The sequence below is a fragment of the Oncorhynchus keta genome, chromosome 15 (assembly GCF_023373465.1).
Source record: "Oncorhynchus keta strain PuntledgeMale-10-30-2019 chromosome 15, Oket_V2, whole genome shotgun sequence".
Classification (NCBI taxonomy): Eukaryota; Metazoa; Chordata; class Actinopteri; order Salmoniformes; family Salmonidae; genus Oncorhynchus; species Oncorhynchus keta.
This window is the reverse complement of record NC_068435.1, coordinates 34,488,638-34,510,894: the sequence shown is the minus strand read 5'-3', so window position 1 is coordinate 34,510,894 and position 22,257 is coordinate 34,488,638. Positions and strand designations below refer to the sequence as shown.

The window sequence follows — 22,257 nt, the reverse complement described above, 5'->3', positions numbered from 1 at the left end:
GGATGGATGAGACTTTTCAGATAATTGCAGCGGGTCTATTTAAATATAAAAAGTTTGAATTCTGCGTGACTGTGACCCCTGGCTCTTTACCGGGTTTATATGAAGTAATCTGAAGCGCTGCGGTCAGCGCTTTGGCTGGGAGCCACTGGCCCTGCTCTGGCCTACTCTGCCATGGCACCAGCTGTCTTAGCTAATACGTCGTACTGTGTCAACTGTCAGACTGAATGCTGGTGTTTTATAGTTTATGCATTTGTTCTCCAAGCCACCTTGCCTGCATCCAAATGTATGCTAGATTGACAAGATACTGTTTTGTATAATATAATGGGGGAGATAGACTGACATTTGACAGTAGAGGTGCTTCTTACCTCAGTTTAGGACGGACATTTCCGCTACAACATGCTCTCAACTCAGTGTGGCTCTGCACCAACTCATAGAAAACTAGTAGAATACCTCTCCATCTGCAGTGAGTCATGTTTCTCTCTTCTCTCCTCCACCTTCTGTCCATCCGTGTTTCCAGCAGCGGCCCCGGTGGTGCCTGAGCTGAGCAGCGACATCGACACCAGTAACTTTGACGACATCGAGGCGGACCGGGGAGACGAGGAGACCTTCCCCATACCGAAGGCCTTCGTGGGCAACCAGCTGCCCTTTGTGGGCTTCACCTACTACAGCAGTCATCAGTAAGTCTTACTCCGCATAGCCAGGCTTCAAACTACTACAGCAATCATCAGTGATGCTCTTAAGGCCCTTTTTTTCCTAGAGAATTTCCATCGATTTTTAGTCCAAAACGGTGTCCAGTGCATGTATTGGCACTGTCTGATTAGCCAGGCTTCATCAACTACTGTCAACACTGTTAGTCTTTTCCTAGGCTTTTCCTGGTCAGCTCAGTTGGTCAGGAAAAACATCAAGGCCCCTAACCACAGTCATCACATTCTAGGCTGCACCTATTAGAACAGGCGTGTTTGTGGGCCGGTTCCGGCCCGTAAACACATTCAATCTGGGCGCGCGGGCAGTTTGAGCAAAACAAGTTTTGGGGATTTATAATGGACCTACTTTTATAGTCTCTTCACTCTGCCCAGCTTGCTAATGTTCATCGTGACGAATGGTAGACTGTCAGGAAGTGTCGGAAATTCTAAAAGCCATGGATATGGGACTATTTATTGCTAATTTAGAGAGGCGAGGAAATATAACCAATTTTAAGTGCGGCAATCCGGACCTCGGTGAACGAATGCCAAATGAGTTTGACACCCCTGTACTAGAGCCATTAGCCATTTATTTTTATACCGCCACAGAAATACACTGCTCAAAAAAATAAAGGGAACACTAAAATAACACATCCTAGATCTGAATGAATTAAATATTCTTATTAAATACTTTTTTCTTTACATAGTTGAATGTGCTGACAACAAAATCACACAAAAATGATCAATGGAAATCAAATTTATCAACCCATGGAGGTCTGGATTTGGAGTCACACTCAAAATTAAAGCTACACTACAGGCTGATCCAACTTTGTAATATCCTTAAAACAAGTCAAAATGAGGCTCAGTAGTGTGTGTGGCCTCCACGTGCCTGTATGACCTCCCTACAACGCCTGGGCATGCTGTGGAGCAACATGGCGTTGGTGGATGGAGCGAGACATGATGTCCCAGATGTGCTCAATTGGATTCAGGATTCAGGTCTGGGGAACGGGCGGGCCAGTCCATAGCATCAATGCCTTCCTCTTGCCTTCCTCTTGCAGGAACACACTGACACTCTGTCACATGTGCTCAGTGTGAACCTGCTTTCATCTGTGAAGAGCACAGGGCGCCAGTGGCGAATTTGCCAATCTTGGTGTTCTCTGGCAAATGCCAAACGTCCTGCACGGTGTTGGGCTGTAAGCACAACCCCCACCTGTGGGTGTCGGGCCCTCATACCACCCTCATGGAGTCTGTTTCTGACCGTTTGAGCAGACACATGCACATTTGTGGCCTGCTGGAGGTCATTTTGCAGGGTCATGGAGGTCATGCTCTGGCAGTGCTCCTCCTGCTCCTCCTAGCACAAAGGCAGAGGTAGCGGTCCTGCTGCTGGGTTGTTGCCCTCCTACGGCCTCCTCCACGTCTCCTTATGTACTGGCCTGTCTCCTGGTAGCACCTCCATACTCTGGATACTACACTGACAGACACAAACCTTCTTGCCACAGCTCGCATTGATGTGCCATCCTGGATGAGCTGCACTACCTGAGCCACTTGTGTGGGTTGTAGACTCCGTCTCATGCTACCACTAGAGTGAAAGCACCGCCAGCATTCAGAAGTGACCAAAACATCAGCCAGGAAGCATAGGAACTGAGAAGTGGTCTGTGGTCACCACCTGCAGAACCACTCCTTTATTGGGGGTGTCTTGCTAATTGCTTATAATTTCCAACTGTTGTCTATTCCATTTGCACAACAGCATGTGAAATGTATTGTCAATCAGTGTTGCTTCCTAAGTGGACAGTTTGATTTCACAGAAGTATGATTGACTTGGAGTTACATTGTGTTGTTTAAGTGTTCCCTTTATTTTTTTGAGCAGTGTATAATGTAACCTGTTTAAATCACCCAGAGCTTGTTAGACCTGCACACGTCTCAAACCGCAGACTAGGTAACCTGACCTAGATAACACCCACAACATGTTTGACCCAAAGGGATGTGTTTTCGCGGTGTGGTCAGGTCATCCTTGGCTCAGGTCAGGGAAGTGTGGTCCTACTGTTGCCTCTGACGAGATCTGATCCTCCTGTTGTGGTCTATTCTCTAGGTTTTCCCGAAGCTCCAGCACCAAGAGTGTTGACAAACGCAGCAGCTCCACGAAGGAAGACAAGAGCCATGTGAGTACTCACTTGGATATTAAAACGAAGACACTGTTATGTCTGCAGTTGCGTTACTACTTTCTGTATAGGCAAAAAAAGACGGCAAGTTTATTGGGATGGGCACGTTTAATCTGTTAATTGAATATCCGAACGGATGTTAGTATTAGATTACTTGAGTGGGTTCAGGAATAAATAAATACAAATAAGTGTAGGCCTATTTTAGCAATGGGAAAAGCTTTGTCTAAGTTATCCTTGAGACATTGTTACCTACAAGGGTACACAATCGCATTGAAAAGTGTTAATTCAATAAAATGTGAATGTTGTAATGGTGCATGGAGCTACTGCTGCTATTTCCGACCTTACAATAGCTATTAAAAGGCGCGCACCTAGCAGTTTCCACAGGACCTGACACAGATCAAGACAAAACACTCACCAGAAAACCTTTTCGGTATCAGAATCAGTTCTATAGATGGCGAAAATAGGACTTCTTTCTCACTGTTGCCATTACTCCAAACCACCGGGTTAAAGCAGTCTACTTCTGCCATGTGCATTTGCATCATGACCCTAGTTTATTGATGTTTTTGTCATTTAGAAGACAAAGAGTATCTGTTTAACGTGTTATACGTTGTTTATCGTTCAGCTGGAGAACCTGCAGAAGAGGATCTACCAGCTAGAAGAACAACTCCACAGTGAGATGCAGCTGAAGGACGAAATAGAGCAGAAGTGCAGGTACACAACCTGCCAATCAGTTCCGATAACTTCCATCTCCAGCTAGACACATACACAATGCTGGTTTAGAGAGAGAAAACAACCCGTCTGTCTTTTTCAAAAAACAATGCGCTTGATCTCAAGTCGTCCCCGTTTTAGAAGACCAAGCAAAGCAATTTTAAAAGTGCAAATCTGTGTCTGTCTTTTTAGGGCCTCGAACACAAAGCTTGACAAGATCATGAAAGAGCTGGACGAGGAGGTGAGTGAATATCTCGGATTCTGCGCCACAAATGTAGGCGAATGGATAACGATCTACGGTAGTCTACAAAATGTGTTTAAAAAAACAACACATAAAATAGGGCCGAAATGCTCTGTACTTTGAGGACTTACTCCTGTTCTCCATTCCCTCCCAGGGCAACGTGAGGAAGGGTGTGGAGGCCAGCATATCCCTGCTGGAGAAAGACAAGATGATGATCCAGCACCGAGCCACCGAGTACCAAAGAAAGGCCGACCAGGAGGCCGAGAAGAGACGCAACTTGGAGAACGAGGGTAAGGATTGTTTTTGTCCTCTCTCATTCACCCGATCATTTAATCTCTTTTCAATCTGCCCCCGTTTAAGTCCAAACCTCTGTTTTATAATCATGTCTATAACATGTGTTTTTAACACTGATTATGGACAAATATGATCATAGGTGTGTATAGAATGTATTACAGAATGTATACAAGTGGGTTGGCCATTATATTGATAGGGTTTGTACAGGGTTAATGCTACAGTATAATCCATGATAAGCTCTCCCCCCCCGGGGCTGTAGTGGTTCAAATACCCGAGCTGGCAAGGTTAAAAATCTGTTAAGGTGCAAGGCACTTAACCCTCATTTTCTCCATGGGCGCCGTACTACTATGGCTGACCCTGTAAAACGACACATTTCACTGCACCTGTCTGGTGTATGTGACAATGCATTTAAACCTTTGTAGCATCCCTCTCCTCCCTGAAGTTAGAGAGCGTCCCAAAATGGCACCCTGTTCCATATAAAGTGGACAACTTTTGACCGGGGCCCGTAGGGAATAGGGCGCCGGTCGTAGCCTTGATCTGGCCCGAACAGATGTTTGTCCCAACTGGATTACTACTCACCCTGGCCGAGCAAGACTAGAGCTGCTTGATCCACTAGTCTGGTTGTCTGCTCGTCTATGTCCCTCTGACGAGCGGTCTTAACCCAGACACACATCATCTGAGACCCTCCCATTGACTGGGACCAGTGGCTCGCTGTGAATTCAAGCACAACCAGATCCGGTACCATAAACGGAGCACTTTAAATGCAACGCGTGAGCAAGTCCCATGCACAAAAAAACAGGTTCTTGATACAGTTAGTTTAGCGTCATGTTTTGAAAGGTGTGTGTGTGTGTGTGTGTGTGTGTGTGTGTGTGTGTGTGTGTGTGTGTGTGTGTGTGTGAAGATTTACTTAATCTTTGATTGACTCCTCTTTTTCTCTCTCGTCTCAGTGTCCACTCTGAAGGAGCAGCTTGAGGACATGAGGAAAATCTGCCAAAACTCTCAGGCCTCGAATGACAAGATCCTACAGTTGCAAAATCAGGTACAGTATCTCTCACACACACACACACTGCTCTCTTTGATTACCATCCACACAGCACAGGGGTCGGGGTTGTTTGAGGTCTGTGTCAATGTAGTAGTCGGCTCATCCAATCAAAGAGTCAGAATGTCTGTCAAAGTTCAGAATCTGGGGTCAACGGTACAGACGGTGAAGGGGATGTGTGAGGGATGTTAGTTTTGAGGGTTGTGTGAGACGGGTCAAGGAGAGGGCAGGCCAGGTTTTAACCACAGATCAAGGATCAGATTACTCCACTCTAAATTGGAACCTTAACCATGACAAGGATGAACAATATCTGACCCGGTGTCATCACCCTTTGTTCCATTACATGACTGGATTTTTATCAGCAAATTGAAGTCACTTTTTATAGAGCAAGGCCTCAGACTATAGAAACAAGGCCTCAGACTGGACTGGTATAGACCTTTCAGAGCGCAGAAGTAGTCTTTGCCTATTAGGTATTATTAGAAGCTTATGATTGGATATCAGTCTGTTCACAACATTAGACGTCCTCCCACATGTCAGTTAAGAAACCCAACTGTCTCAATCAACGTTCTGCAGCAACTGAGCGGATCGTCTGTGTCCAGAAGTAATATTGACTCCGAGCTTTCCCTAATGGCCGTTTCCTTGACTGGCAGCTGGAGGAGGCCAATGACCTGCTGCGGGCAGAGTCGGACACGGCAGCGCGGCTGAGGAAGAGCCACACGGAGATGGCCAAGTCCATGAGCCAGCTGGAGGGGCTGAACCGCGAGCTGCAGGAGAAGTGCCGTTCGTCTGACGGGGGGAGGGCCCAGCTGGAGAAGGAGCTGCTGCAGCTGCAAAGCACGCTGGACTCTGAAAGGAGGTGCTACAGCCAGGGATCAGAGGAGATCCACGAGCTGCAAGGTACCATTTGGCTACATCCTAATTCTCCACACTTCTCCCTAAAGTGTGCACTTTTTCATCTTTATTCTGATCCCCATTAACCGACAGCTACTCTTCCTGCGGTCTATACAAAATCAAATCAAATGTATTTATATAGCCCTTCGTACATCCGCTGATATCTCAAAGTGCTGTACCGAAACCCAGCCTAAAACCCCAAACAGCAAGCAATGCAGGTGTAGAAGCGCGGTTATACATACAACAACAAATACATATCTAAGCACTCAGCTAAGCATGGTCTCTTACACCAATCAAAGGCTCTTAAATCTATGTAGGGGAGTGCACCAGACAAGGAAAAGGGTGGCGATTTTGGACACTCGGGCCCAAAGACTGCACTCATTGTTCTATGAGTAAATGTGACTACGACATGACTCTGTGTTTGAGTAAATACGAGGTGTCTGACTGCATGTGTTAGAACTAGAATGGATTCATGTGGTCGCCTACACCCATTTTAGTTTGCTTTACAGTAATACCTCAGTCACTCTTACTTAGCTGTTCAACTAACTTCAAATGATCTGAAGTGAACTCACTCGCTGTTTAAGAGACAGCTGGGGATTATTAGCTCCAGTTCTAAACATTCTCATTCATCACATTAGACATGCCCAGGCACTGTCCAATGCCTACATAACTCTTTGTACAGTAGGAGAGGCTCGGGGGTGAATATATCTGAGGGATTGTGTTGAAATATTGCTCTTAATTCCGACTGAATTTGAAGTGGTACTGAAGTCCACATTGACTAGAAAAAATACTTTATTGTCCAGTGTCCTTACAGTCCAGACTTTTGTAGATGTACAGATATAGTTTTCCAAGTCTTAAAGCTATGCATTCTGGTGCGTTGAGCACGTTGCACAAACCCCTGTTTTGACTGTGTGTGTGTGTGTGTGTGTGTGTGTGTGTGTGTAGTGCGGACGACTGGTCTTCAGGAGGACAATAAGAACTTGAAACTCTGCCTGTCCAAAGTGGAGGCGGAACGCAAGCAGGCCCAGGAGAGGAGAAACAACCTGGAGAAGGTTTGTGCCCTCCCAAGTCTCTCCACACGTCACATACAAACCCATACTATGCGTTCTCCTGCTAACACGAAACCTGCCGTTGATATCCAGTTACTTGTGAAGTCCACCTACTGTCAGTAGGGGTCAAAATGGAAGTATAAAAATAAATAGCTGTGCTCCTTTATTTGCTTATTTTCTTTTCAATCTTGAAAAATCTAAAAAAAAAATCAAACATTTTAGACGAAAAAAAACATCTTACGGTGGGATGACCAAATGTTCATCTAACTGGTATTTTAGTCCCCTTATTCGCAGTGTCTCTCCCATAAAGATCATAAAGATCAGCAGAATGGCTGTTTTTCCAGATCAAGATGGACACGCTGCTCGTATGCAAATGTCCATTCTTGGGATTCTTTATGCAATTCAGTGTTGTCTCCCAACAGGAGAAGAACAACCTGGAGATTGACCTGAACTACAAGCTGAAGACTCTGCAGCAGCGTTTGGACCAGGAGCACACAGAACACAGAGTGACGCGGGCCCAGCTCACTGACAAATACGAGTCCATTGAAGAGGCCAAGTCAGCTGCCATGCATGGTATTTCTGAGCCTGTGTTGGAGCATACCCTATCTTTCTCCTTTTTCTGTTTGTCGCCCCCCACCTGCACCACTCTTACCCAGGGGGCACTGAATGGAAAGGGGCGGAATTCAGGGAATGTACTCCGCTCCCCTCCATGTGGCATGTCGAGACTTTACCCCACCCCTACGTGTTAAAAAGCTGGACCACATCCCACCTTCCAAAAACCAGAAATGACTGAGACTGTCTAGCACTGAAGCAACATTTACTTGTCTTCTAGCAGTTGTTGTAGTCCTGACCTTTTTCAATTTAGTTTATTTGAAATGACGGAGCACGAATGTCCTATTAAATCTGTTGGTAAGATCCTCCATAGAATGATGGATGGATAGTTGCAACTGAGTGACACGTCTTCCTTTCTTCCCTCCAGCGGTGCAGCAGAAGGTGTCGGAGGAGAGCGGGGCGAGGATGCGAGCGGAGAGCAGGGTGGTGGAGGTGGAGAAGCAGTGCTCCATGCTGGAGTTTGACCTCAAGCAGTCAGTGCAGAAGATGGAGCAGCTGATGAAGCAGAAGGAGAGGCTGGAGGACGAGGTGAGCACCACCGGATGTTAACTCGTACTGGCTGGGGTGGATGCCCACGGTCACGTGCTGATAACCTTCAACTTTGCATCACTCGGTCAACAGTCGGACTTATCAGACGTCAGTCATGAATGGTTACTAATGGCAAATTTCACAGTAGTTAGGATTCAGGCCCAATGTGAACGTTGGCGAATTTGTTAATTTTATTTTTTACCCAAGACAATCTCCTGGTATAACCTGTATAGTTACGACATACTGTTTGTGTCCTAACACATGGGGTTCCCTCCCTCTTTCCTCTCAGGTGAAAGGTCTACGTATGCAGCTGGAGCAGGAGTCCAGTAAGAGGCTGCTGGCCCAGAACGAGCTGAAGAGCCGCTCGCAGGAGGCCGACCGGCTGAAGGGCTCGGAGAAGCAGCTGAAGCAGGAGATCAACGCGGCACTAGAGAGCAAACGGTCGCTCGAGTTCCAGCTCGCACAGCTCACCAAGTGAGAAAACCCTCCAAAACTAGTCGCATGTTGTCAAAGCCCACCACAGTTTGACTTACCCCAATTAATAGAGTATGTCGAGTTTACCACTAGTCACTCGTACAAGGGTCAGAGATCTTTCCATCCCCCTAATGTTTATTATAGTTGGGATGGGGGTTGGGTGATCTGATCCTAGGTCTGTGGGTAACTTCTAGCTTGGATTCTTAACAGGCCCACATTGAGCATCGTCTCAATGCATGTTACCTCCCTTCCAAATGTGTGCAATACCTTTCAGCCACACTTATCCGTCTTCATTAGCTCAACTCTATTCTAAAAGCCTAACATTCTGTAAGAGTCTTTTAGTTTGACGTTTTTCCTTCCTGCAGCTAGCTAATACCGCTTTGGGAGTCAAGACGTTAAATGGCCCTACAATTGGTTGATATTCCAGTAAAAAGGCTCTTATTCCAGTTTAGGGGGTAATTGTGGCAAAGCTGCCCTCTGACAATGTTTACACCACAGGATTAAGGATTAGCCTGCAGTCCAGCTCCTCCCACCACACCAGACTGACTGGACTGTTAATCCGGCTGCAGAGCGTTCTGTAGGTTTCCGCCTACGGAGCTCTGCAAGCAGTGGTGGTGGTGGTATTCCCCAGCTAATTACAGCCCTGGGACATATTGGATAGTACAGTGTAATTAGGTTCATAATATATACACACATTTTGGGGCTGACAAGTTTGATCGCTTCTTGATGATTTTATCTGAATTTCCCTTTCAACACTGATTTGGTTGTTTTGAAACTCCAATATGTTAAATCATGTGGTTTGTGTGTCTGTCTTCCAGGCAGTACAGGGGCAACGAGGGACAGATGAGGGAACTTCAGGACCAGCTTGAGGCCGAACAGTATTTCTCAGTGAGTAGGACCCATCTACCCCACTCTCCGATAACGTGGCTCAGTGGCTAACTTAATTGCCATATCTCCTCTCTCTACCCCTCCCAGACGCTTTATAAAACTCAGGTGAAGGAACTGAAAGAGGATATTGAGGAGAGGAACCGGCAGGTCCAGGAAGTTCAAAAGAAGGTGCAGGAGCTGCACAGCGAAAGGTAACAAATCACAAAATGGAAACCGTTATAAATCAGGCATTTGTCAATGTAGCAAGAATGTGTATTGCAATCACACGTTGTACTTCAAATATGGCGTGCATTTTTTCCCCCACCACTCTCCTTTCAAATCTCCATGCAGAGTGATTTATTATTCCATTTTAAACCGTGTGTGTCCATCCTCCCTCCCACCAGGGACTCCCTGTTGGCCCAGCTGGATCTGACCGTGACCAAGGCGGAGTCGGAGCAGCTGGCCAGGGCGCTCCAGGAGGAGCAATACTTTGAGCTGAGCCAGGAGAACAAGAAGACCACGGCCAGACACAAGCAGGAGGGCACCGAGAAGGATGCCACCATCGCACGGGTCAGTTACAGCGTGCCTCACTTCACACTGCTCTCCTGCATTGTAAATGAATGTCAGAGAAAATGCATACCTACCCAGGAATGGGGGCACAGAGGAAACAACAGCTTGGTATACTTTCAAATATTGGGATATTTAATGATTGTTTTTGTGTGTCTCAGACAGCTGTAGAACACCTACATTTTAAACCTCTGAATGCATCTCTCCCCAGCTTGAGGATTCCAACAAAACCCTGACCAAAGATGTGGAGAACCTCAGCAAGGAGAAGGCCGAGCTGAACAACAAACTTCGCAGTCAGGAGGAAGGTAACGCCAAGACTCAATTGTCATAATTTGGTTTAATTACTATATTCTAGGTCTATGGGTAAGGTCAACATAGGCCATTGTATGTCCGCAATGGGTTAGTTAGATCCCTGTAAGACTGCCTAGTTTCCTCAGGCTGTACCCTTCTTTCCTGCAGATTATGCCTCCCAGAAAGAGGAGATTACAAACGCAATCAAGGCCAACTACGAGAAGGTTCTCAGCACGGAGCGCACGCTCAAGACTCAGGTGAAGACACTTCATCCTTACACCACAATTTACATTACAGAATTCTACATCAATAGTTATCCTTATTTAGATCCAAACACCTCAACCAGTTGCTCCAATTTGTTATACCTTAACCTTACCTCAACTGGTTACCCTATTTGATCCCAACACTCAACTGTGTCTCCAGGCGGTGAACAAGCTGGCAGAGATCATGAACAGGAAGGATATGAAGCTGGACACCAAGAAGAAGGGCAACACGACCGACCTGAGGAAGAAGGAGAAGGAGAACCGCAAGCTGCAGCTTGAGCTCAAACAGGAGAAGGACAAGTTCAACCACATGGCCATTAAGTACCAGAAGGAGCTCAGTGAGATGCAGGCGGTCAGTAATACATTGTCAATTGAACAGTGGGGTCAAATTGGTCTGAGCATCATCTGACATTGATCATGGGAACATTTAACTAGTAGTATGCTTTAAAATAGTACAAAAAGCACCCTTTTAGGTAGAAGAGTGAGGTAATAGGACAGTTAGGAAGATTTAGTCAAATACATTCCTAATTTAGAACAGAGCTGAAAGTCAATGGTGAAAGGCAGTGCTACATTCCTCCTCGACGGTGCTTCTGATCTTCCCTAAAGTGACTGCATATTCACTGTTTGCCTCTCCTCTTCTACAACAGCAACTGTCCGAGGAGTGCACGTACCGCAATGAGCTGCAAATGCAGCTGGACAGCAAGGAGAGTGACATCGAGCAGCTGAGGGAGAGGCTCAACGACCTGCAGCTGCGCATGGACAACTCCAGCGTCACCAGCCTGCAGATGGACGAGACGGACAGCAACATCGCCGGTAAGTTCACGGCGCGGGTCAGCTGACCCGAGGGCAGCTGTGTCAAAGGACGGGCTAGGCCAAACATCCTCAAACCCTGTTCGTGATGAGCCACAGCACACATGATTCAGCGAAGGGGAGATGATGCAAAGCTGGGACAAAAATCTACAGTACTACAGCTCTCAATGAGCAGGATTTTGGATCACTGAACTAGATGTTTGGTCCATCAGGCTAGCTTTAATGATTCAACACGAACCCTGACATTATTTAAATCTTATCAATCCTAGCCATTCCAAGTTATTAAACCATTCCATGACTGGTTGAGCTTTGACTGTATTGTTCTGAAGCAGTGAAGTACCGAGAGTGCATTCGGAAAGTATTCAGACCCCACATTGTATCACATATACAGTTGAAGTCGGAAGTTTACATACACTTAGGTTTGAGTCATTAAAACTAGTTTTTCAACCACTCCACAAATGTCTTGTTAACAAACTATAGTTTTGGCAATTCGGTCAAGACATCTACTTTGTGCATAATTTTTCCAACAATTGTTTACAGACAGATTATTTCCCTTATAATTCACAATTCCAGTGGGTCAGAAGTTTACATACACTAAGTTAACTGTGCCTTTAAACAGCTTGGAAAATCAAGAAAATGATGTCATGGCTTTAGAAGCTTCTGATAGGCGAATTGACATCATTTGAGTCAATTGGAGGTGTACCTGCGGATGTATTTCAAGGCCGACCTTCAAACTCAGCCTCTTTGCTTGACATCATGGGGATTTTTTTTTTTTAATACAGAAAAAAAATGGTAGACCTCTACAAGTCTGGTTCAGGCTTGGGAGCAATTTCCAAACGCCTGAAGGTACCATGTTCATCTGAACAAACAATAGTATGCAAGTATAAACACCAGAGTTGAACGTACTTTGGTGCAAAAGGTGCAAATCAATCCCAGAACAACAGCAAAAGGAACTTGTGAAGATGGTACAAAGGTATCTCTATCCACATAACCAGAAAGGCCGCTCTGCAAGGAAGAAGCCACTGCTCCAAAGCCGCAGTAAAAAAAGCCAGACTACGGTTTCCAACTGCATATGGGGACAAAGATCGTACATTTTGGAGAAATGTCCTCTGGTCTGATGAAACAAAAATAGAACTGTTTGGCCATAATGACCATTATGTTTGGAGGAAAAAGGGGAGGTTTGCAAGCCGAAGAACACCATCCCAACTGTGAAGCACTGCTGTGGCAGCATCATGTTGTGGGCGTGCTTTGCTGCAGGAGGGACTGGTGCACTTCATAAAATAGATGGCATCATGAGCAAGAGAAAAGATGTAGATATATTGAAGCAACATCTCAAGACTTCAGTCAGGAAGTTTAAGCTTGGTCGTAAATGGGTCTTCCAAATGGACAATGACCCCAAGCATACTTCTGAAGTTGTGGCAAAATGGCTTAAGGACAACAAAGTCAAGGTATTAGAGTGGCCATCACAAAGCCCTGACCTCAATCCTATAGAAAATGTGTGGGTAGAACTGAAAAAACGTCTGCGAGCAAGGAGGCCTACAAACCTGACTCAGTTACACCAGCTCTGTCAGGAGGAATGGGACAAAATTCACTCAATTTATTGTGGGAGCTTGTGGAAGGCTACCCAAAATGTTTGACCCAAGTTAAACAATTGAAAGGCAATGCTACCACTGGGAATGTGATGAAGGAAATTAAAGCTGAAATCATTCCCTCTATTTTTCTGACATGTCACATTCTTAAAATGGTGGTGATCCTAACTGACCTAAGACGGGGAATTTTTACTAGGATTAAATGTATTTGGCTAAGGTGTATGTAAACTTCCGACTTCAACTGTACATAAGTATTCAGACCCTCTACTCAGTACTTTGTTGAAGCACCTTTGGCAGTGATTACTACCTCGAGTGTTCTTGGATATGCCACTACAAGCTTGACACACCTGTATTTGGGAAGTTTCTTCCATTCTTCTCTGCAGATGCTCTCAAGCTCTGATATGTTGGATGGGGAGCGTCGCTGCACAGCTATTTTCAGGTCTGTCGTGAGATGTTTGACCGTGGTTTAAGTCCGGGATCTGGTTTGGCCATTCAAGGACATTCAGAGACTTGTCCCGAAGCCACTCCTGCGTTGCCTTGGCTGTGTGCTTAGGGTTGTTGTCCTGTTGGAAAGTGAACCTCCACCCCAGTCTGAGGTCCTGAGCACTCTGGAGCAGGTTTTCATCAAGGATCTATCTGTACTTTGCTCTGTTCATCTTTCCCTCGATCTTGACGAGTCTCCCAGTCCTTGCCCCTCAAAAACATTCCCAAACAGTTCAATCTTGGTTTTATCAGACAAGATAATCTTGTTTCTCATGGTCGGAGAGTCCTTTAGGTCCTTTTGGCAAACTCCCAAGTGGGTTGTCATGTGCCTTTTACTGGTCACTACCATAAAGGCCTAATTGGTGGAGTGCTGCAGAGATGGTTGACCTTCTGCAAGGTTCTCCCATCTCCACAAAGGAACTCTGCAGCTGTGTCAGAGTGACCATTGGGTTCTTGGTCACCTCCCTAACCAAGGACCTTCTCTCTCGATTGCTCGATTTGTTCGAGCGGCCTGCTCTTGGTGGTTACAAACTTCTTCCATTTAAGAATGATGGAGGCCACTTTGTTCTTGGGTACCTTCAGTACTGCAGACATTTTTTGGTACCCTTCCCCAGATCTGTGAATCGACACAATACTGTCTCGGAGCTCTACGGTCAATTCCTTCGACATTATGGCTTGTTTTTTTTCTTCTCTGACATGCACTGTCAACCGTGAGACCTTATATAGACAGCTGTGTGTCTTTCCAATTCATGTCCAATCAATTGAATATTCCACAGGTGGACAATCAAGTTGTGGAAACATCTCAAGGGTGAACGGAAACGGGATGCACCTGACCTTAATTTTGAGTCTCTTAGCAAAGTGTCTGAATAGTTATGTAATTAAGGTATTTCTGTTTTTAATTTTTAAATGTGCAAAAAAAATCTTAACCTATTTTCGCTTTGTCGTTTTGGGGGTATTGTGTGTAGTTTGAGAAAAATATTTATTCCAATTTAGAATAAGGCTGTAATGTAACCAAGTGGTAAAAGTTTAGGGGTCTGAGTACTTTCCGAATGCACTGTATAGGAGATTGCTGATTTTCATATTTCCTAACCCACCTGGTTCAAGTGTCAACTTGAATAGTCCATTTTAAAATGACTGTTTTTCTTTGGAGACGTACCAACAATGTTTGCTGTACATTGAATGCCTGATGTGCCTGTGGTTAAAGTCCTCTCTCATCTCTTATTCCCCCATCTCCAGTTGGTTCTCCTTGCTCTCCCCCCTATCATTGTATCTTCTGTTCTTTTCCTTCTGTGAGTAACTCTGAGTTGTGGACCCCAATTGTGCCTGGCCTAGGCTGTATGTCTTTCGCATCCCTTGTGTTTTTGTTTTTTGGGGCGAGAAAGGTATCCATCCTCCTTGTATGCTCTCGCCAACACTTTTGAAAGGCCATTCCGAGTGACAGCAGTTATAGCCCATTTTTAGGGTATTTTAAGCAAGTTGGCTTTTGTTGAACCAAGTTGTGCCATGCTGGGGGGCATTTTCATGTACTAACCGTGAATCATAATTCACATAAGCCATTTGTAGGGTGCAAATGAACCATTTACAGTATAGAACTTCATTTAACATTTATTTCAGTACAAATTCTAACTGTACCCTATAAATGAGTCTTCTGTAGGTAATCAGTTTCAATGTTGTCAGCTGTACATTTATTTTGCGGCAGGGCAAGCGATCATAAAACCTGAGTGACTCCTAAAGTGACTACATGAGAGGTTAGCTACTGTAACACTAGACTACAACAGCACTGTGTGGTTTAACCCATCACTCTGAGCACCTTTCAAAACGTGTCTGGAAACCACGATCCACACCCTTCCTTTTGAGCCTCTGTCCCTTGTGCTTCAAACAAACACTCCTTTTTTTTTTCTTTTTTAAAGCTTTGTTTTGGCATGTTCACCTCAGAACAGAAGCGTCTCCTTTTCAGAGTCAAGGAACTCCAGTTGAGCTTTTGATCAATTCACTGTTCTTTTGTAGCTTGTTTTGCGTTGCGCCAAAGCATGCTCTTTGTGTCGAGTCGGTAAAACTTTTAACACAATGGAAGGATATTCCCAACCATATACAGTTCCCTGCTATGTGACGGTAGACTGAGGCATCAGAAGCCCCATGTTGGATGGACAGATCCATTGAATTAGAATTTGATAAGTGATTCATAATTCTCTGGCTGGAACGGCCATGCTTGGTCAGCCGTTGACTGAGTAGAAAATAGCTGTACGCCACACATCTATCTAGACCACCATGGAGTTTAAGCTAGTCCATGATATCTAACTGGCTGGGAAAAAATAACGTGGATGTGACTTGCTTTTAGTGAAGACATTTATACTGTCCTATATATCCCTTTGAATTAATGCTCCTTTATGCATGAGATCTAAAACTACTGAGCTTGATGTAACCGTATGGGATATTCTAACTCTGTCGGTCACATGCTATTGTATAACTACAGTTATTTTGAAGTGTAACCCGGGCAGAGAAATTGAACTTGAGTTGAACTTGAAATGATTTATTATGGCCTGGCCTTGTCACATGACTTTTCTTTTTGTTCTTCCCCTCCAGCTGAGTTTGAATTGAATCACTGCATGGTGTTTTGGGAACAGTGTTACCCACAGGCTTGGTTTTCATTTGTGTCTATCTTGTGTCTGTGTAGAATCCAGACTGGAAGGGTGGCTGTCCATTCCTAATAAACCTAATATCAAACGATATGGCTGGAAGAAGCAGGTATGTCACCTGGACGCTTTTGAATCGATTTCCTGACATTACTGATTCAGATTCAATGGCACAGTACGGGTCGTACTGATGGTGCTGCCTAGGTGCCTACTACTTAGGGCCAACATGATTCTTCCTAACATTATTTCTCCTCAGTATGTGGTGGTGAGCAGCAAGAAGATTCTGTTCTACAACGATGAACAGGACAAAGAACAGTCCAACCCCTCCATGGTACTAGATATCGAGTAAGTACCCTTGTTCTGTGGATTTCGTTAAACATTTTTGTAAAAAAAACTTTCTTTACACTCGCCATCTGTTTTAACACTGACAGAATATCCACCATCTTAGATGAGTTTGTTTTATGTGAAGATTATTACTTGGGTTGTAAGAGCTCGTGTAACAGTGTCTGAGGCCGTGTATTCTGATCCCCCAATAATCACACATGGCTTGTTGTTCTGTGCAGCAAACTGTTCCACGTGCGTCCAGTCACCCAGGGTGATGTGTACCGTGCAGAGACCGAGGAGATCCCCAGGATATTCCAGGTAGGAAGGAAACTTCTGACCTAACCAATCGACCTTCTTGACCCATTGTCTTGCGTCAGAAAGCACAGAGGCCGTCTGCACTACTGGACGCGTTCGCGTTAGAATGCCCCCATTAGTCGGAGGACGATGCCTTCTGACCTAAACCAATCAAGTTAACCAGCTCAGTATTTTTTTTTAGGTCTACAATCACCTTACTTGCCCATTCTCAAACAAGTTCTCACAGTCTGTCAGAATTAGACGATCAGCCATGTTTTGAAGTGTTTGGTTACTTCTCTGTATCGTTCCAAGGTTACGTTTAGGCATGAATTCAGAATGGTTAAGGTTTGGGATAGGCTTAAACCACAAATATGAAAAACAACTTCCTATCGCTGGATTCGAACATGCAACCTTTGGAACCATAGGCAGATGCTTACACTGGCCACCATCCCTGTCCACAACATCCGAGCAAAACCAAAACCGATTTAAAGGTATCACTCACCGTTGACCCCTAGTGGGCAGTTTCCACATCTCCTGACGTCCTCAGACATGGACAGACGTTGAATACTGGGTGACCTACCTGCCTGCTCAAACAGATGATTACAATCCCATTGTAGATTTTGACACCTGTCTTGAGTGCACTTCAGTCTACATTCACAATTAGTTAAGCAGACTCCTTTTTTACCCCAGAGAGACTTTCAATTAGATTTTCTGATTCAGTAGTATACAACCCTGAAAGCCCCGCTTCAAACTATCCCTTTTATAAAAACGCAGAAATGTTTTGAAGTGACTCTTACTCTCTCTCGTCTCCCGCCTTTAGATCCTGTATGCCAATGAGGGGGAGTGCAGGAAGGAGGCGGACATGGAGACTGTCTCGCAGGGCGACAAGACCAACTGCCTGCCCCACAAAGGTCATGAGTTCATCCCCACGCTTTACCACTTCCCCACGAACTGCGAGGCCTGCGCCAAGCCCCTGTGGAACGTCTTCAAGCCCCCACCTGCCCTGGAGTGCCGCCGCTGCCACGTCAAGTGCCACCAGGACCACCTCGACAAGAAGGAGGACGTCATTGCCCCCTGCAAAGGTACTGTCGCAGAGTTTAGGTTAGACTGAAGAAACCTAAATCAGTGGGGGAAAATATACCTAAAAAATTACAAGACCAACTGCTTGATCCTGGTTTTCGGCACCAAAATTAAGGCGAGAAAGAAAAACAGGTTAAATTGAATATAATATAACTTGATTTGGCTTTCGTTAAGGGGTAAGTGCTTCCTGAGTTTGTGTTCTCAGTGTTCTGCCTGCTTTTGTCTCCTCTAACAGTGAACTACGACGTGACCTCTGCCCGGGACATGCTCCTGCTAGCTCTGACCCAAGACGAGCAGAAGAAATGGATCGGCCACCTGGGCAAGAAGATCCCCAAAACACCGCCCTCCTCCTTCCTGAGGGCGTCGCCTCGCACCATGTCCACCCGCCCCGCACCCAACCAGTCCTTCCGCAAGAACCCCAAAAGCATCACAGGCAAGCCAAGGTAACCTTACATACACTCTCTGGGCCTGAAATGGCATCTGTTTCCTTCTATAAAGTAGTACACTGCAGTTGTCCAGAGCATCTTATTCTCCATATAGTGCATTACTTTTGGTCAAAAGTAGTGCACTATATAGGTAATGGGGTGTAATTTTGGACACAACCTCTGATGGTCCCACAGGGCAGCCCTTTCCAACCTCCTTGTACTGCCTTAGCAGCCACACTCGTTCTCCATAGCTTGAGGCTTGTTTTGGCCTATACAGAACATTGAGGCTAAGAGACGATAAGGGAGGTTGTGCTCCGGTCCAGAAGTCCTCTGTTCATCCCTGCTGCTGCTGGTGGACTGTCTGTGACTGTTGTCGTCCAGTCAGCCACGTGACTTGCTATTTTGTTTTCTCCTGCCCTGTGTAACAACCAGGTCGCAGTCTCATTCTGCTACCACAGCCTCCAGCCTCCAAGCAGCAGACGCAACATCCAGCACTTGTTGACATTGACAACAACAACTCCTCCTCACCAAATTTGCAGAAGAAGTCTTAACTCTTTACACTATTGTCTCCTTACTGTTTTGGCTTGATTATTTATTATTAACAGACTGTGTTGATGGTGTGTCTAACGGCAGTGGTACTGTCCTTTTGTGGTTCTTTCCCGTTTGACTTGGAACTCTTTCAATCTAATTTGACACTAAAGTGTTGTTTTTTTTTCCATTGACTAATTCATAGGCCTCTATGCAACCTTTCCTGAAGCGTTTCCCTCGACCAAGTATGACGCCAGAGACCATGGAATGCATAATGGAGATGTAGTTGCTATGTCAAACCTGTTTTTCTATGTAATGTATTAACATCTACCGGGGGGTACTAACCAAGTGTCAAATGTCTTACTCTTTCACTGGACACCTGTTTTCTCTTTCTTCCAGCTAACCATCTGAACCATTGGATTCTATTGGGACTTTGTGTTTTTTTTCTTTCCCACCTCACAAAAACAGGAGGGTCCCTATTTGATATCAAAGTCAATTAAAGCAATCTGACCAGCGCTGGAAATTTGGGATAGTTATCTGACATAAGGCATCAGGGACATTGAAAAGGCCTGCTATTCCCCCCTCACCCCCTCTTCTCCTACCCTCACCCTCACCCTGGAACCTCAACTAAGACTCCCTCATCCAGCCACCACATACTTGCAACTCTTTGTTTCTTCCAGAAGATGGCGTGGCTCGTCGTTCCAAAACGGGGGACTTGGGACCTGAATGGGAGATGGAAAGACAGAGCGAGGGGCTCGTGACATGCTGTGGGTAGTACATCTTCCATGTCAGGAATAGGAAGGGTTTATGGTTGAATAAATGACTGAAGGTTTTGCTGGGACTCTTGCATGTAAACATGGTCAACGTTGAGGTACTGTGGTACAGGGATTGGCTTAACTCTGTGGAGAATGGGTACATCTCGGGGGAAAGTAAATGTGTGTGTCCCCCCCGCCCCATCTGAGAAAACAGATACTCTGTTTCCATCTAAATTGACTTCAATGCCTTTGACTGATGGACTCTGGTGGCCTTTGCTTCGATCCCTCATTACTTGGCACTCTGGCTATATCAGGGGTCAGTTGAGACAGAGTATGTATTGGGAACTGAGTATTAGATGTTTTTCAGTATTGAGTGAGGAGCATGCAGGATCATTTAAATCTATGCATTATTTTTTATGAATTATTGTAATTGCTCCAAGCCATAAGCAAATTCCATTGTAATGGCGGATAGGAGACCTAAAAAGTATTTTCTTTTTCTTTGTGTATTCATTGGGTACATTGTTTTCTGTAATATTGTATTTTTTTGTATGTATTGCCTTACATTGACTCATAGATAAATGGCTCAAAAGGAAAACATTAAGTTAACAAATGTAAAACTGCACTGTTTGAATTGTAAATTATTTGTAGAAGACTTAACCAGGTGTAGCATTTGGCCCACCTAGTGCCTTAATGTTTGGATAATGAATTTACTGCCATATCTGTTTTGTGTTTATCTCCAAAAACAAGACAAATCCAAACTCTTCCTTTTTTTTTTCTTTTTTTAAAAATCTACTTCATTGTGGTTTTATCAGAACGTTTCCTGTCTGGTTGGAGTATATTTTGAATGCCTCTTTATAGACTCATTGCAATAGTGTAATGTGTCAACACAAAGTACCCAGTGTCCAGTATCTATTTCACAACAGTTTCTGGATGGTGTACCTTGACGAAGGCTTGTTAAAAATGCAGTTATAATTATATTCATATGGTAATGTCCCATTCACGCAAATCCAGCTGTGTACATCATTTGAAGATACAAAAAAAAAATGATCATGAATAAACCGCTAATTCAAAAAATTTTTTTTTTTTTGTTTAAGTAAAAAGAGTGTGAGGGGGAAGCACTGGAACTATGACCTACTTACTCTATTTTGTCTTGGATGAATCGCATGTTTAATTGCATTGGAGGCCGCACTGATGGATATGTGTCAATAAACATATCTTTATCTATAATCTACAGACTTCTCTTTTGTTATGTATTTAGGCAATGAGAGTGATTTTGATATATAGTGGGGCAAAAAAGTATTTAGTCAGCCACCAATTGTGCAAGTTCTCCCACTTAAAAAGATGAGGCCTGTAATTTTCAACTATGACAGGCAAAATGAGAAGAAAAAAATCTAGTTTTAAGATTGTCTTTGAAGAGGTAGGGTTTTCGGAAGATGGGCAGGAACTCTACTGTCCTAGCATTAGGGCGAAGCTGGTTCCTGGGAGCTGACCTCCTGTAGGGGTGGGATGGCCAAGAGACCAGAGGTGGCAGAATGGAGTTCTCTGGTTGGGATGTAGGGTTTGAGCATAGTTGTCTATAACTTTTTGCCTATGTGCTGTTGTCTGTGCCCAATAATGTTTGTACCATGTTTTGTGCATCTACAGTGTTGTGATGTCCTATATTTTTATTTTTTAAATCCCAGCTCCCTTCCCCGCAGGAGACCTTTTGGTAGGCCGTCATTATAAATAAGAATTTTACTGACTTGCCTAGGAAAATAAATGATACCCTGAAAGTAGGGAGGGGTTGTTCCCCTTGCTGCTCCTTAGGCAAGCACCATGGTATTTTAGTGGATGCATGGTCTTGTCGACTGGATGCCAGTGGAGTGTATGGAGAAGTGGAGTGACATGGAAGAACTTGTGGTGGTTGAACATCAAACTGGCTGTGGCATTCAGGATAAGTTAGGGGTTTGATGGCACAATCGGGGAGCCCAGCCAACAGAGTTGCAGTAGTCCAGATGGGATTTAACATGTGCCTAGATTAGGACATACGCCCTTCCTGTGTGTGGAAAGGGGGTACTCTAACCTGCAGGAGCAAGTGACTGGGGTCATGTCCAGGGTCATGTCAAAGTTCTTTGGGAGGGGAATACCAACTGTGATGGAGAGGCCTTTGAGCGGACAGGCCTTACCCGGAGGAAGAGCAGCTCCATCTTGGTGAGCTTGAGGTGGTGGACCAACATCCAAGCTGAGCTATCTGCCAGGCACGCAGAGATGTGTGTCGTCACCTGTTTGTCAGAAGGTGGGAATGAGAAAAGTAGTTGTCATCCGCATCGCAATGACAGGAGAGACCATGAGAGAATATAATGGAGCTGAGTGACTTGGCATATAGAGAAAAGAGGTGAGGGCCTAGAACTGAGCCCTGGGGGACACCAGTGGTGAGAGCATGTGGTGCAGACACCGATCCCTTCCACACCACCAAGTAGGAGCGACCTGCCAGGTAGGTTGCAATCCAGGAGTGTGCAGCGCCTGAGACGCCCAGCCCCGAGAGGGGGAGAGGAGGATCTGATGGTTCAGTGTCAAAGGCAGTGGATAGATATCTGTGAAAGTGTGGAGAGCAGTCTCAGTTGATTGACCCGTCTTGAAGCTTGACTGGTTAGGGTCAAGAGGTTCGTTCTGAGCGAGATAATGAGAGTATTG

The 22,257-nt window shown here is 45.0% G+C and overlaps 1 protein-coding gene across 7 annotated transcripts in view; it reads left to right on the top strand.

Moving 5' to 3' along the window:
- LOC118394827 (rho-associated protein kinase 1-like) overlaps nucleotides 1-20,811 on the top strand; it is a 72,567-nt gene extending 51,756 nt beyond the window's left edge. The window contains exons 10-33 of one of the 7 annotated variants that reach the window (XM_035788405.2): nucleotides 521-677; nucleotides 2,770-2,839; nucleotides 3,462-3,550; nucleotides 3,740-3,788; nucleotides 3,943-4,078; nucleotides 5,030-5,121; nucleotides 5,772-6,018; nucleotides 6,958-7,064; nucleotides 7,484-7,634; nucleotides 8,041-8,201; nucleotides 8,491-8,675; nucleotides 9,494-9,563; nucleotides 9,651-9,754; nucleotides 9,947-10,112; nucleotides 10,321-10,414; nucleotides 10,569-10,657; nucleotides 10,824-11,015; nucleotides 11,311-11,476; nucleotides 16,220-16,290; nucleotides 16,435-16,523; nucleotides 16,742-16,820; nucleotides 17,617-17,878; nucleotides 18,112-18,319; nucleotides 18,734-20,811. In XM_035788405.2, the coding sequence (XP_035644298.1) occupies nucleotides 521-677; nucleotides 2,770-2,839; nucleotides 3,462-3,550; nucleotides 3,740-3,788; nucleotides 3,943-4,078; nucleotides 5,030-5,121; nucleotides 5,772-6,018; nucleotides 6,958-7,064; nucleotides 7,484-7,634; nucleotides 8,041-8,201; nucleotides 8,491-8,675; nucleotides 9,494-9,563; nucleotides 9,651-9,754; nucleotides 9,947-10,112; nucleotides 10,321-10,414; nucleotides 10,569-10,657; nucleotides 10,824-11,015; nucleotides 11,311-11,476; nucleotides 16,220-16,290; nucleotides 16,435-16,523; nucleotides 16,742-16,820; nucleotides 17,617-17,878; nucleotides 18,112-18,319; nucleotides 18,734-18,803 (3,104 nt within the window). In that variant the 3' untranslated portion in view covers nucleotides 18,804-20,811. Of the gene's footprint in view, nucleotides 1-517; nucleotides 678-2,769; nucleotides 2,840-3,461; nucleotides 3,551-3,739; nucleotides 3,789-3,942; nucleotides 4,079-5,029; nucleotides 5,122-5,771; nucleotides 6,019-6,957; nucleotides 7,065-7,483; nucleotides 7,635-8,040; nucleotides 8,202-8,490; nucleotides 8,676-9,493; nucleotides 9,564-9,650; nucleotides 9,755-9,946; nucleotides 10,113-10,320; nucleotides 10,415-10,568; nucleotides 10,658-10,823; nucleotides 11,016-11,310; nucleotides 11,477-14,781; nucleotides 16,193-16,219; nucleotides 16,291-16,434; nucleotides 16,524-16,741; nucleotides 16,821-17,616; nucleotides 17,879-18,111; nucleotides 18,320-18,733 lie in introns of those variants that run through there. The other 6 variants (XM_035788407.2, XM_035788406.2, XM_035788409.2 and 3 more) reach the window with 6 other exon arrangements.
- The last annotated feature ends 1,446 nt before the right edge of the window (nucleotides 20,812-22,257 follow it).